A 12,697-nucleotide genomic window follows, 5' to 3' on the forward strand; every position below is an offset into this window, starting at 1 on the left:
ACTCTCAGTACCAGCGATGATTCAAGGACAGTTTCAAAGTGATAATTTTGGTATTTTATTGGAGAGACTTAGAGAGAAGTTTTTCAATACTTATTAGATTATTCTAGCACCACCTCACCCTTGGCAACTATATGTGCTCTGTATCAATAGCCTGTATTTGTTTAACATTTATGATAGGGACAGGGACAGATTAATAACACAGATGTAACAGTGGGACAGAGAAGAGCTCAAATTACACACACACACACACACACACACACAAATATTGGCAACATGGTGCCAAATACTGATCCAATAAAGCATCTTGAAATTAATTAAAGTTTTTAATTACATTAAATTTTTTATCCTTTCTTACATTGTTATCTACACATCAAGAACATTACATAATCCTATATTTAGGCTAAAAACATGGTGTAAATGACGCTGCTTCAAGTTGAATTCGAATGTCGGGGCTAATGGACACTTGGATGACACCACAGGAGCAGTGTGGAGGCATTTTATGTTTATTTCTGTTGTTTGAAGAAGTGGTCACCATTTACTTCCATTGTATTGGATTTGGCTGCAACGCTGTTTACCCCTGAAACTCCAAAAGTGTTTTGCCGTGAACTATCCCTTTAAACAAAAAAAACCTCTGAAGTATTTGATCAATTTATGAATTATAATAATGTGTAGAATCAAACCAAGTGTATGTGTTGACTGTTCTGTCTGTTATTGATCAGGAGGAGACGTGACTCCTCTTGATTTGCTCTCTGTGTGACAACTTGTGATAAAGTCCCTCTAAACGCAGGGGGCTCCTGCGCCGTGTTTCCTGTGTGGTCCACTCAAAGGGTTAAAGCCCAAAGTGAACTGAATTGTAAGAAGTTGGTTTCCAAGGGAAACTGTTCGCACCGTTCCAGCTGAGGCGGGAGAGACCAAGTGGCTGACACGGAGGCTGGAGGGGGGGACGCGGGCACGGCGCGAGTTTAATTCGCATCAAATCGCTTATCCAACACCACCACACATATTACACCGTGTTATAAATCAACCACAACTCTCATGGTAACGTTCAGTGTGATTTTAAAGGGGTTCAAATAGAATACATTAGGGGGTAGTGCTTGTGTGCACCCCCGCCGCTCAGCCGGAGTGAAGCGGTCTCTGCCAAGTCGGTTTGAAAAGAGCAGACAAAGGCTTTGAGCTCAGGACGCCCCTCTCTCTCTCTCCCTCTCCCTCTCTCTCTCCCTCTCCCTGTACAAAGACAGCCTCGCTCGACCGTCCTCGCGTCTCTTTCTGTCATGGAGGTGTTTTCGAACAGGCGGCGTTGAGAGAGCTGCTGGCTGTTTTCCTTTTTTTTTTAATTTCCCCTCACCGCCTCAACTTTCTCCTGCTGAAAATGTGCGAGCGTCTGGATCCGCGCTCGGCCGAGAGAGGACGTCTTTCCGTGGGTTTAACACAAGGAAGCGTCGCCTGAGAGAGAGAGCGAGGGAGAGAGAGAGAGAGAGAGGGGGAAGGATCGACGCTTTTTCCTCCTCTCCTCCTCCTCCTCCTTCCCTTCGCCCCCTCTCCTCCTCTTTTTGGCGGAGAGAGGGGCTGAGACAGGAATAAACGCTCCTTTTTTTTTTTTGTTTTCTGTGTTTTTCTTTTAATGCATTTGAGTCCTACTGCGCCACCAGAGCGGATCACGTGGGGCTGGAGAGAGTTGGATCGATTTCGGCACAGTTCAATGTGAGAAAAAGAGAGAGAGAGAGAGAGAGAGAGAAACACACAACTCTTATTCCTTGTTTCACTCCCATGGATAACTGGGACTGTTGATACTTTTGCCTCAGTGCAAGAGGAGCAGGGGAGGGAGTTGGTTCTTTTTTTTTTTCAGCCTTGGAGGTGTGGAGTATTAATTCTTATATGCCTGGGTTTTGAAAAACAATGGAGACGCACATTTCGTGCCTCTTCCCGGAAATTTTGGCCATGATTTTCAGCTATCTGGACGTGAGGGACAAAGGCAGGGTTGCCCAAGTGTGCATCGCTTGGAGGGATGCATCCTACCACAAGTCGGTGTGGAGGGGGGTGGAGGCCAAGCTGCACCTCCGCCGGGCCAATCCCTCCCTGTTCCCCAGCCTCCAGGCAAGGGGCATACGGAGGGTCCAGATCCTCTCGCTGCGCCGCAGCCTGAGCTATGTGATCCAGGGCATGCCCAACATCGAGTCCCTCAACCTGTCCGGCTGCTACAACCTCACAGATAACGGGCTGGGTCATGCATTCGTGCAGGAGATCCCATCACTGAGGGTTTTGAACCTGAGTCTGTGCAAGCAGATCACAGACTCCAGTCTCGGCAGGATAGCTCAGTATCTGAAGAACCTGGAGGTGCTGGAGCTTGGTGGCTGCAGCAACATCACCAACACTGGGCTTCTCTTGATAGCCTGGGGCCTGCATAGACTCAAGAGCCTCAATCTGAGGTCCTGCAGGCATGTCTCGGATGTGGGGATTGGACATTTGGCGGGCATGACCCGCAGCGCTGCAGAGGGCTGCTTGAACCTGGAGTACCTGACTCTCCAGGACTGTCAGAAACTGACGGACCTGTCACTCAAGCACATTTCCAAGGGGCTGACAAAGCTCCGGGTACTGAACCTGAGCTTCTGTGGGGGGATCTCGGACGCAGGGATGATCCACCTCTCCCACATGGCCTCTCTGTGGAGCCTCAACCTACGCTCCTGTGACAACATCAGCGACACGGGGACCATGCACCTCGCCATGGGCACCCTAAGGCTCTCTGGACTTGATGTGTCCTTCTGCGACAAGATCGGGGACCAGACCCTGGCGTACATCGCCCAGGGGCTGTACCAGCTCAAGTCGCTGTCCCTGTGCTCGTGTCACATTTCTGATGATGGGATAAACCGGATGGTGAGGCAGATGCACGAGCTGAGGACCCTGAACATTGGACAGTGTGTGCGCATCACGGACAAAGGGCTGGAGCTCATAGCGGACCACCTGACCCAGCTGGCGGGCATCGACCTGTATGGATGTACCAAGATCACCAAGAGGGGACTGGAGAGGATCACACAGCTCCCCTGCCTTAAAGTGTTGAACCTGGGACTCTGGCAGATGACAGAGAGTGAGAAAGTGAGGTGATTGAAAATGTTCTTTTGTAAGTGTGTGTGTGTGTGTGTGTGTGTGTGTTTTCTTTTTTGTTTTGGGATGAGGGACATGAGGAGAAAGAAGAGGGGAGTGGTGGATGGGAGGGGAAACATCTTTTCTTCTTTAAAAAGAGAGAAAACCCTCCTGAGTAAGGTGCGCTTCTCCCATGTGACCAGGATTTTCTGTCCAAATGTTTTGCGTTTCCTTTCCGTTGGCCTTGCAGGATCTAAATTAGTGTTTGATATGACGAGAGGAAGAATTAAAACCTGCTTATTTTGTTGTAATCTCATGCAAATCAATGCTAGCAATTGTTTTGATCTCACACTGAGTTTTAACATCTCTTGAAGTCTGACTTTGGACTGGAGTAACTTCAATGCAAATCATCTCCTCTCACACATTTTCTAAAGGTGTCTAACTATTAGAATAATCAGCTGCATTTACTGACACTTGCTTCTGTGGGAAATCTTGAAGCGTAAACTCGCATCCATCCAATCCGGCACCAAGATTCCTTTTTATTCTAAAAGCAAAGTGAGGTTTTGAAACTTGAGTAGGAGACTTTTATTTTTTCTTACAGTGAGTCTGGATTTGAAACATTTACGACTTAATCTCCGCTACAGCCATCACGCCTAAAGAAACATTTGGCTACCTCGTATGTGGTTGTTTTCAAAGGGTGTATACTGTTAAAAAGGAAAAGAAGGAAGGCGAGAATGAGAGACTGGGAGAAAATGTGCCTAAAGGGACTGTCTGCCCCCTCCCCCATCCCCCTTCTCCTCCCTCCATCCCTCCCTCCCTCCTCCGCCAGCAGAGCTGGAGAAAGGAGACCAGGACACGATCTAACTACCTTTGTTAATTTACCCCCCACAAATAAACAGCAACAATTTCCCAGAGAAAGAGAAAGTGAAAGCAATTGGTTAAATGTAGACCGTTTACTTTATGCAAAAAACATAATCTGCTTGTGTACAGGAGCTTTTTTTTTTTTATCTAAATTTTTTAGGGATGAAGTCCAACTTTAACAAACATTTATGTTCCAACTGATCAATATTAAGGAGACAAGATTATCAGCTCCCCCCTTAAAGAAATACCTGTAGGCATCATATGATAACACTAGATAGAGGAATATTTTAAGATACAATATGAGGTATTGGTATGAGCAGGCCATTATTAAATGCAATATATGTAATTGTAACCTATTATAGGGGTATTTGGTATTTTATTATAAGGGATGCTGGGGGAAATAAATGTCAGTGGATGTTGTTCAGAGCGTCGTACTTCAAATTGAAGTGATTTCTATGTCTTATCAATACCCTTTATTGATCGAAATGAATCAGGGTTTGCTCTGTTTTTTTTTCTTCTTTATTTTCCCACGTTGATGCCAACACAGGTCGCATTCATATTCATGTTGCTCCAGAGTGAAGAAGAGGGGGATGGACATGTCTTTTTTTTCCTCCTCTTTTTCTCTATCTCTCCCCTGAATAAAAGACAATTTACCCTGAATATATTTTGAGACATGCTTATAGAAGAAGGAGCGATCGATTATTTTCCTTTTCTCTCTCTCTCTTCCCTCCGTCTCGGGTTACAAGCGGAATGCATCTCTCTCTCTCCCTCTCTCTCTCTCTCTCGCACACACACACACACACTTATACAAATGCGCACGAGCACACGGGGGCCTGTGTGCGCGTGCTTTAATGTAATGCAAATGACCTGCTAGAAAAATTAATATACGGATGTGCGTCCTGCTGAACAAGCTGTGTGTGTGTTTGAAAAATGAAATTATGTACTGTATATTATGTGTTTGTAAAGAAGAAGAAGAAAAGAAAAAATGCAGAAATCCCAAAATTAAATTGTTTTATATTCTTACGGTTAAAACAATTAAAGATATTTATATAATGAACGAAAAAGAGCGGTGTGGACTACTTTTTGTGGAGGGGTAGCTCTGTCATTATTGTCACCATCCTGTCTGTTTCAAACAAAACTGAGTTTCCATGAGGTAATTTGATATTGTCAGTACCAGGGTTTTATCCATATTGAAGCTACAATAACAGCTTTCATATCAATGCTTTGCTCCAAAATAACCACCCACACTTTTCTGAGTATTGTCCCAGATCAGTCCGGTCCTGCTTCTCAAAAGGGCTGAAAAAAAAGAAAAAAGATCTGTTGTGTTGTTTCATTATTTACAAGGAAATTTAAAATGGATGCTTGCTGTCTTCATTTGGCTGCAGTGCCTGTGTAATTAATGATCACCAAGGCGTTTATTATTAGGAATCATGTGAGTTTTATTATAGGAAGCAGATTTTTTATTTTATTCTATATTATTTGTAACCTCACATGCATCATGAAGGTGTTCAGGGCGGCTGGGTTTCATGGTCTCAGGGCTCAGGAGGGTGAACATGGGGGGATTTCATGGTTTGATTAGAAGGTTGAGGGTTTTAGTTTTGGTTAATTTTTGCTGTGCTTTATGTCACATGTGGCAGAGCTGCGTCTGTGCGGCTGCATGTGCCGAGTAATGAGAGCTAAAGTTGGTTAGAGCAGATTTCCCTCTCTCTGCTTTCCATCAGGACGTGTTCTGTGTGTGAAGTGACACCACACACACACACACACACACACACACACACACACACACACACACACACACACATGCAGAGGGTTGCCAGGCCGGCCAGTAGCCATTGTCTGTCTTTAGAAGTTAGGAAGGCAGGTTGTGGTGGGGGGATTTTTTTTTCCCTTCTTTTCCTCTCTTTCTCCTCCTCTTGTTCAGTCACGCATACCAGATCTTAGACCAGGCAGGAGACCCCCCTCCTCCTCTTCCTCCTCCTCCTCGCTCCCCCTACCATCTCACAAACACACACACACACACACACACACACACACACACACACACACACACACACACACGCTTCTTTTTAGAATTCCACACCATCATTCAAAGCATTTAAGCATTCTCTCTCTCCTGACTCTCTGTCCATGGGGATTTGGGGATAAAGGCCAGCGGAGGGATTGTTGACCACAGGGACAGAGAGAAAGAAAGAATGAGAGAATGTCAGTGTTTGCTGTTTCCTAAGTTTGCTTTTGCAGGCCTCTGGTCTTGTGCAATAACGCTGCAATGAGCGCACACTGAGATGTGAGAGAGTCGTCCGAGGCATTTTGTGCCACTTTTTCCCTGAAACGGCTAAAAAAAACTACGTTTGAGCCGAAAGAAAAAATATGTCATATATTTATAGACTTTCTTATTTTACCCATACACTATTATCGTTACTACTTTTCTCGGCTGAACGCTGCAGCAAGGCGACTAGAGAAATACAAGCAAAGAGACGTGACATTGTAATAAATTTAAGCTTGATAGATAAATGAATGGAGAGAAGGGAGGCGTGCAGCGTCACCAATTGTTTCTTTATCATTTGACATTTGTGTCTTCAGTCCTCTCCCTGCAGATACAGGGGGGGGTTAGCGTGACACGGCCGTATCACACGTTTCTACAGAAAAGGTCTGCCGGCTGAAATGTAGACTGACACAGATACGATCAGCTGCATTCAAATGATAATGTGATACTTTATTAATCCCCATCGGGAAAAGGCTCTTTTTGTCTGCAGCCTCTCCTCTGGGAGGTCAGAGGTCACGCTCGGCTCCAGCACTGCTCTGCCGGATCTACTGTGTCTTGCCCAAGGACACATCAGCAGGGTGGAGGGGTGGGTTGTCATGTTTTTACATTGGGTCACCTTGATGCGTGGTGGCGGAGCGGGCCACCTGTGAAGCAGCACTTCTTTTCATTTTCAAAATACAGACTTCTTTTTCCCTTTTCTTTTTCTCAATGAAATCGATTCCGCCAAACACTCTGTGAGGAGAATGCAAACTCGGCCATTAGCGTATAGGTTGCAGTCTCAATTTGCATTTTGAATAAAGCGAGCTGAGGGTGAATGAAGCTCCGGAGTTTCACTGCCGGGCGTTCAGCTTTATGTAGATACAGCTCGTGATATACTGCACGCTGCTGCTGAGTTTGAACATGCGAGTGCAACACCTTTTCACAGTTCTACTTCCCTTTTGCAAACAGTCACACAAACTGACACCCAGTGAAACCACACCACCCGGCAGAGACCCCTTCTTTCTCCTTTTTAGTTTTCACACACACGCACAACGGTTTCCACAGTTTCCAGTTTATATAAAGTCTGTTGTCTTGACAAGTTTGAGATACAGTTCTCATATTTGTGCATAGAAACAGTGATTGTCAGGTTTTCTTTTTGTAGCATAAAGACTGAAGGCAGGCTCTGGCAAAAGCAAACCTCCCTAAAGCTGCTTTCAGACATGCACTGAACTCAAGACAATTTTCCGGAGCGACTGTATGTGAGAACACAAATGTCCAAGTTGGTTGATCCAGACATTTTCCAGAACTTTTCCTGCCAGTCCTCTGGTAAAATATCAGAAAAGGAGGGTGAGTGTGCCAATTTGAGAATACAGCAGGAGGACGTTTTGCTGATATTTCTAACACTCGACGGACGCAAAACCGGAAGAATACAAATATCTCAGGATGAAAAAGAGGAGCGGTACATGTAGCCGAAGACAAAGACGTCAACTTGGGAAGACAACGAGATTCGAGAGCTCGGAATTTATTCAGAGCGTCCTGCCTCCTGCAAGCTCTCAGCAGGCGCCACTCTTTGCCTGAACGTTCCGGACATTTTCCTGTGTTGTCTTTCTGCGTTCTTCATTTGAGAAAGACAAACTGGTTTTGACCTTAGTTTTTGTATGTTTTAGTTTAGATAACCATCTCTTTGCTTTAGCTTCAAATGAGAGTATTACATTTTAACCAATGACAGACTCTGAATGTTCTGACACGATTCATCCACATGGCTTCAAGAAATCTACCACCTGAGGCTGAGAGCCGACGCTGTGCCCCCCCTGCTCAGCTCCACCTCCCCTGCGTGGAAGAACACCACGACAGACCGAGTGAGGCTCTGACACCCGGTTCACTTTTTTCCTGTGTTAACTTAAAAGGTTTCTGAGCGGCAGCCCGTACAGAAACATGTGTGTGTGTAACTGTAAGGCAGCTGGGATCAAAGCAGTCACCAAATGGCTTTATGTTAAGAATATATCTCCACATCCTGCCTGTCTGCGTGATTGACAGCTTCTAAACAAGCTAATTCAAACGCTTGCAGGCACCCAAATTAGACAAAGGCCCACATATAGGTCGCTGCAGTGACAAAACCTTTTCATACTATAAACGCTACTTCTGCATTTGAGCTTTGCTGCCTGTGTGTGTTTGTGTGTGTTTGTGTGTGTGTGTGTGTGTGTGTGTGTGTGTGTGTGTGTGTTAGGCCGGTAAGTTGTAAAAGTTGAACTGTGACGAGTGTGTTTTACTGCCATCATTAAAGGAACAGTTCACCATTAGAAGGGGAACTGGGGTTCTTCACTACAAAGCAGCGGGGGTATTAGCAGCACGGTGTTACTGCCCTCCCCCACATCTCTCTGTCTTTGGCTATAACAGCTCCCTGTCTGCCGGCCTGTCTGCCTGCCTGCCTGTCTCTCTGGCCTGTTTTTAGGTCTCTGCCTGTCTGCGGGTCAGCTTTCATCCCTGTTGTTCTTTCTTCTCAACCTATTTCTCTCCTCCTTTTGAAGCTTTTTTTTCTTCCCGTGTCTTCGTCTCTACCTGCCTCGCGTTCCCCTTTTCTTTCTTTTCTACCTGCACTCTGTCTTTCCGTCGCCCCCTCTCCTCTCCTTCTCTCTCCACCCTAACTTTATTTCTTCCTGCCTATTTAATGCATGCCCTCCCTGTCCCACTCCTCTTTCTCCCTCTTCCCCCTCTCATTTTTTCCATTTCCACCCTCCCTCCAACCTTCCTCCTCCTCTCTGCGGCACCTGGTGTCGAGGTGTCGCTGAGGTACAGTAGACGGCTCTTTGAAGTCCCAGGGGCCCTTGGGGCTGTGGGTGTGTGTGGGTGTGTGTGTGTGGGGGGGGAAACTTATTTTTATCAGCAGCTACAGTCAAGAACATTTGGTGTTGCTTTTGATTTGGTTGTTTTTTATGGTGATACAATCATCCCTGTGTATGTACTGTATGTGTGTGCATGTATAACAGAAGAATTTCTGGAGCTGCTGTCAGACATACACTGAAGTCTGGACATTTTCCCCAAATTATCCGCAGGGCCTGTATGTGAGAACGCAACTGTGCGAGTCAGTTGCTCCACACATTTCTCTGAAACTTTACGTGCCAAGTAAAATGTCCGCAAAATGTCAGAGCGAGCGCACGTGACAATACAGCAGGAACATTTTTGGAAAATGTGAGGAAGTGAGTATGTCCATGATGTAAGATGAAGAAAGAAACAAAAACACTTGATTTCCAGATGCCGCCGCTTGAATGAATGTTCTGGATATTTTCCTGTTGTTGTGAATGTGAACACGTCTGATCCACACAATTTCCTTTTCTGGAGTTGATGTCTGGAAATACCTTATCACCCTTTCTGCTTATCTCATCTAATCAATAATAGAAGTGATAGATCAGGTTGTTTTTCTTTCATGTAAGTGGGACTAAACTCTGAGCTTTATATTACCAGTTTGATTGCACTTAGGATGAGAAACATGGTATGATTTATACTGTAACTTACTGGTTTAGGGCTGGTGCAGTCAGCGAACAGTGAGGGGAGGAGCAGAGGAAAAACTGTGCCTCTGTCCTAAAGTCTGCTGTAGTCAGCACCCAACCTGCAGGGAGAGAAAGAGAGCGGGGGTGGTAAGACAGTGGAGGAAGCAGAGAAAATTAGGGAAAGTTGTAAAAAAAAAAAAAAAAAAAAGAAGGGGCAGAAAGAAAAGAGGAACGCAGAGAGAAAGAGATGAGAAAAAGTTGGGTTGAGTTGGTGAGAAAAGAGAGGGAGAGGGGGAGAGAGAGAAAGAGAGAGAGAGAGAGAGAGAGAGAGAGAGAGAGAGAGAGAGGAATCCGTGAGTCACTGTTTAACTGTGGGCTGCTAGAAGTCAGCTACCCATGTTAAAATACCGTCTGGGCACACACAGACACACACAGACACACAAAGACACACACACACACGGAACTCTTGCAAAATAGAAAATGCTGCCTTAACTTCTACCACGGTTGGCAGAGGACACGCACGCACACAAACACACACACACATACACATACACACACACACACACGTGTTTATTCAAAAATCTTGCGACTGCTTGTCTCATACTTTGCTGCCCAGCAGACCAGCTAATTATTTTCAGTTGGATACCACATACACACACACACACACACACACACACACACACCTCTGCTGCACATTCCTCAGAAAGTAATGAGCTGCTTTTCTACAAAGGTAAGAATTTAGACGAAGGTCAAAAGTAATTCTTTCCATTTGAAAAAGTTTAACTTTGTAGCAAAGGGAGGGGGACGCTGACATCATTCAACACTCAAGTGAATAACTATTGATGATTTTTCAGTTAAGAGAAGAAAAAGAATAAAGTTGGTGGATTACAATTACTTCGTTCTCTCCTATAGAACAATCTTGGCCGGAGATGGTGCTGTGGTTTCAACTCTACAAACATATACACGACATTAAGCTCCCTCTGCCACTGTGCTACTTGGTGTTAAGGCTAATTTATGCTCAACGTTAGAAAGATACAGACGGAGTCATTCGCTACTTTGATTTTCTATTTATTCACATTTTCTGAAAAATGACTGATATGGACGAAACTGACGAATGGAGCAGTACCACCATAAATCATGGGGGGGCAGTGTACCGAATAGTTCCAGTGATACAACCATATGACACGAGGAAGAAATTTCAACAATGCTTGAAGTGTGAGACTATAAGAAGCTAGCAACATGCTAATATGCTCACAAGGAGAATATGTGAATGTTTAGCTGGTATGAAGTCTACCATGATCACCATTGTAGGTCTGTGTCTTAGCATGCAAATATTTGCGAATTTACAGGAAACATTGTGGGAACTTACCTTACAATGTAAAGTGCATTGAAATAATGTATGTTGTAATTTGGCACTGTACAAATACATTTGAATTACAGTACAGTTGCGGCTGATGGGAATATCTGTAGCTATCACTACTAATAATTTTGACCTGGTGATGGCGCTACAGAAAAGTATTAAAATCATCTTTAGGGAAATCTGAATATTTGTAACAGATTTTAGGGCAAAGCACCCCGTTGTTTTTGAGATAATTCAATCAAAATTAAAAAAATTAGAATTAGCTGATGGTATTTGAACAAATTCACATCATTAGCACACATCAACCCTGGTAACATGGATAGCCGTTGAAAATTTGATGGCAATCCACCAAATAGTTGATGAGATATTTTAATCTGGATAAACAAAGACACACCATCTTTACAGCTACAAGACTAATATGATACAAGAGCCCAAAATGACATCTACAATAGCTTGTTTTTTATCTGACACCAATCTAAAACCCAAATATTCACTTTATAATGTATAAAACAATTAAAATAATTCATTGCTAATCAAAATGTTATTATTTCAGTACTTGTGCTGGTGTATTTTTCAGCATCTAGACTGGAGAACCCTCTACTCATTAGCTTCTCTGTTCATTAATTCATCACATGCTGTTATCAGGTCATATACTGCTCTAGGCCCTTTGCTCATTAGGCAACAAATGCAGATATCAACCATTTCTGTGTTATGCTGGAATCATAGCTACACAAGATTTTACACTGTATCAGAATTAGCTCTGCTAGAGATGCTTTAAGATGATTCCTCCAGTGTTTGTGCGATTAGTATGTGAGCCAGATGACATTTTATACACCTGGCATCAGCCATTCTAGGTCGTTTTGCTCAATCAATGTCAGAAGCCAGCCGACTGCCAACATGCTAAATCTTTAATTTGATATAGGAGCATGCTTCATTCACAATCAAACCATGGATGTTGTTGCGGAATGTTTTATAAAAGCCTCAGCAATTACGACACGAGACGGAAAATTATGCAGCGTGTAACATTGACTTCTGCTCCCTATTCCTGCTTCACTCGACGGTGGAAAGAGAGAGAGAGAGACAGAGAAGTGTGTGTGTGTGAGTGTGTGTGACATGTTGGTTCTGCCTTTTCTTTGTCTCCATGTGAAACCATGTGAGGCTCTGACAGAAACGTGACAGATAGTTGCAATGTCAAAAACTGGCAGGCTCGCATGCATCCTAATTTGTCAGGTGAGGCAGTGTTTTGGTAGCGTGGGAGGTGCGATGCGTGTTTTGTGTGCTTGTCTTCCAGCGCACGTGTGATTGATACTGTATATGTGCATAATGCATACACACTCAGCTGGTGCCTGCGCCTCTGCCGGCTCTCTGTACCTTCCTGTCAGTTCAGCTTGTCATTCAAGCATCAATAAAGAGAAACTTTTCTCTTTCTCTTTACTCAGTTTAAAATTTGTCATGCTCTTCTCCCAGAAAGGGGAAATGGGCAGAAAGGGGAGACAGAGAAACTGCAGCAACAGTCAAGTGGGGTTTTATCACATGTTTGACAGGAAACACTGCGCATCGGAACAGAGAGACTTCACCGCGTTAACAAGGATGATTTTTTCAGGGGCTTTTTTGGGGGGTAGATGTCAGGATTGTTTGGAAGGCAACAGGGGGAAAGAAGAGTGGGTG

General features: G+C 44.3%; 1 protein-coding gene across 1 annotated transcript; it reads left to right on the top strand.

Annotated features, from left to right (window-relative positions):
- Positions 1-1,224: 1,224 nt before the first annotated feature.
- On the top strand, positions 1,225-4,599 carry fbxl14b (F-box and leucine-rich repeat protein 14b). The gene has a single exon (XM_034578399.1). It carries the CDS (start codon positions 1,897-1,899, stop codon positions 3,097-3,099), a length of 1,203 nt encoding a protein of 400 aa, XP_034434290.1. The 5' UTR covers positions 1,225-1,896; the 3' UTR covers positions 3,100-4,599.
- The last annotated feature ends 8,098 nt before the right edge of the window (positions 4,600-12,697 follow it).

Source organism: Hippoglossus hippoglossus, chromosome 23 (genome assembly GCF_009819705.1).
Source record: "Hippoglossus hippoglossus isolate fHipHip1 chromosome 23, fHipHip1.pri, whole genome shotgun sequence".
Classification (NCBI taxonomy): Eukaryota; Metazoa; Chordata; class Actinopteri; order Pleuronectiformes; family Pleuronectidae; genus Hippoglossus; species Hippoglossus hippoglossus.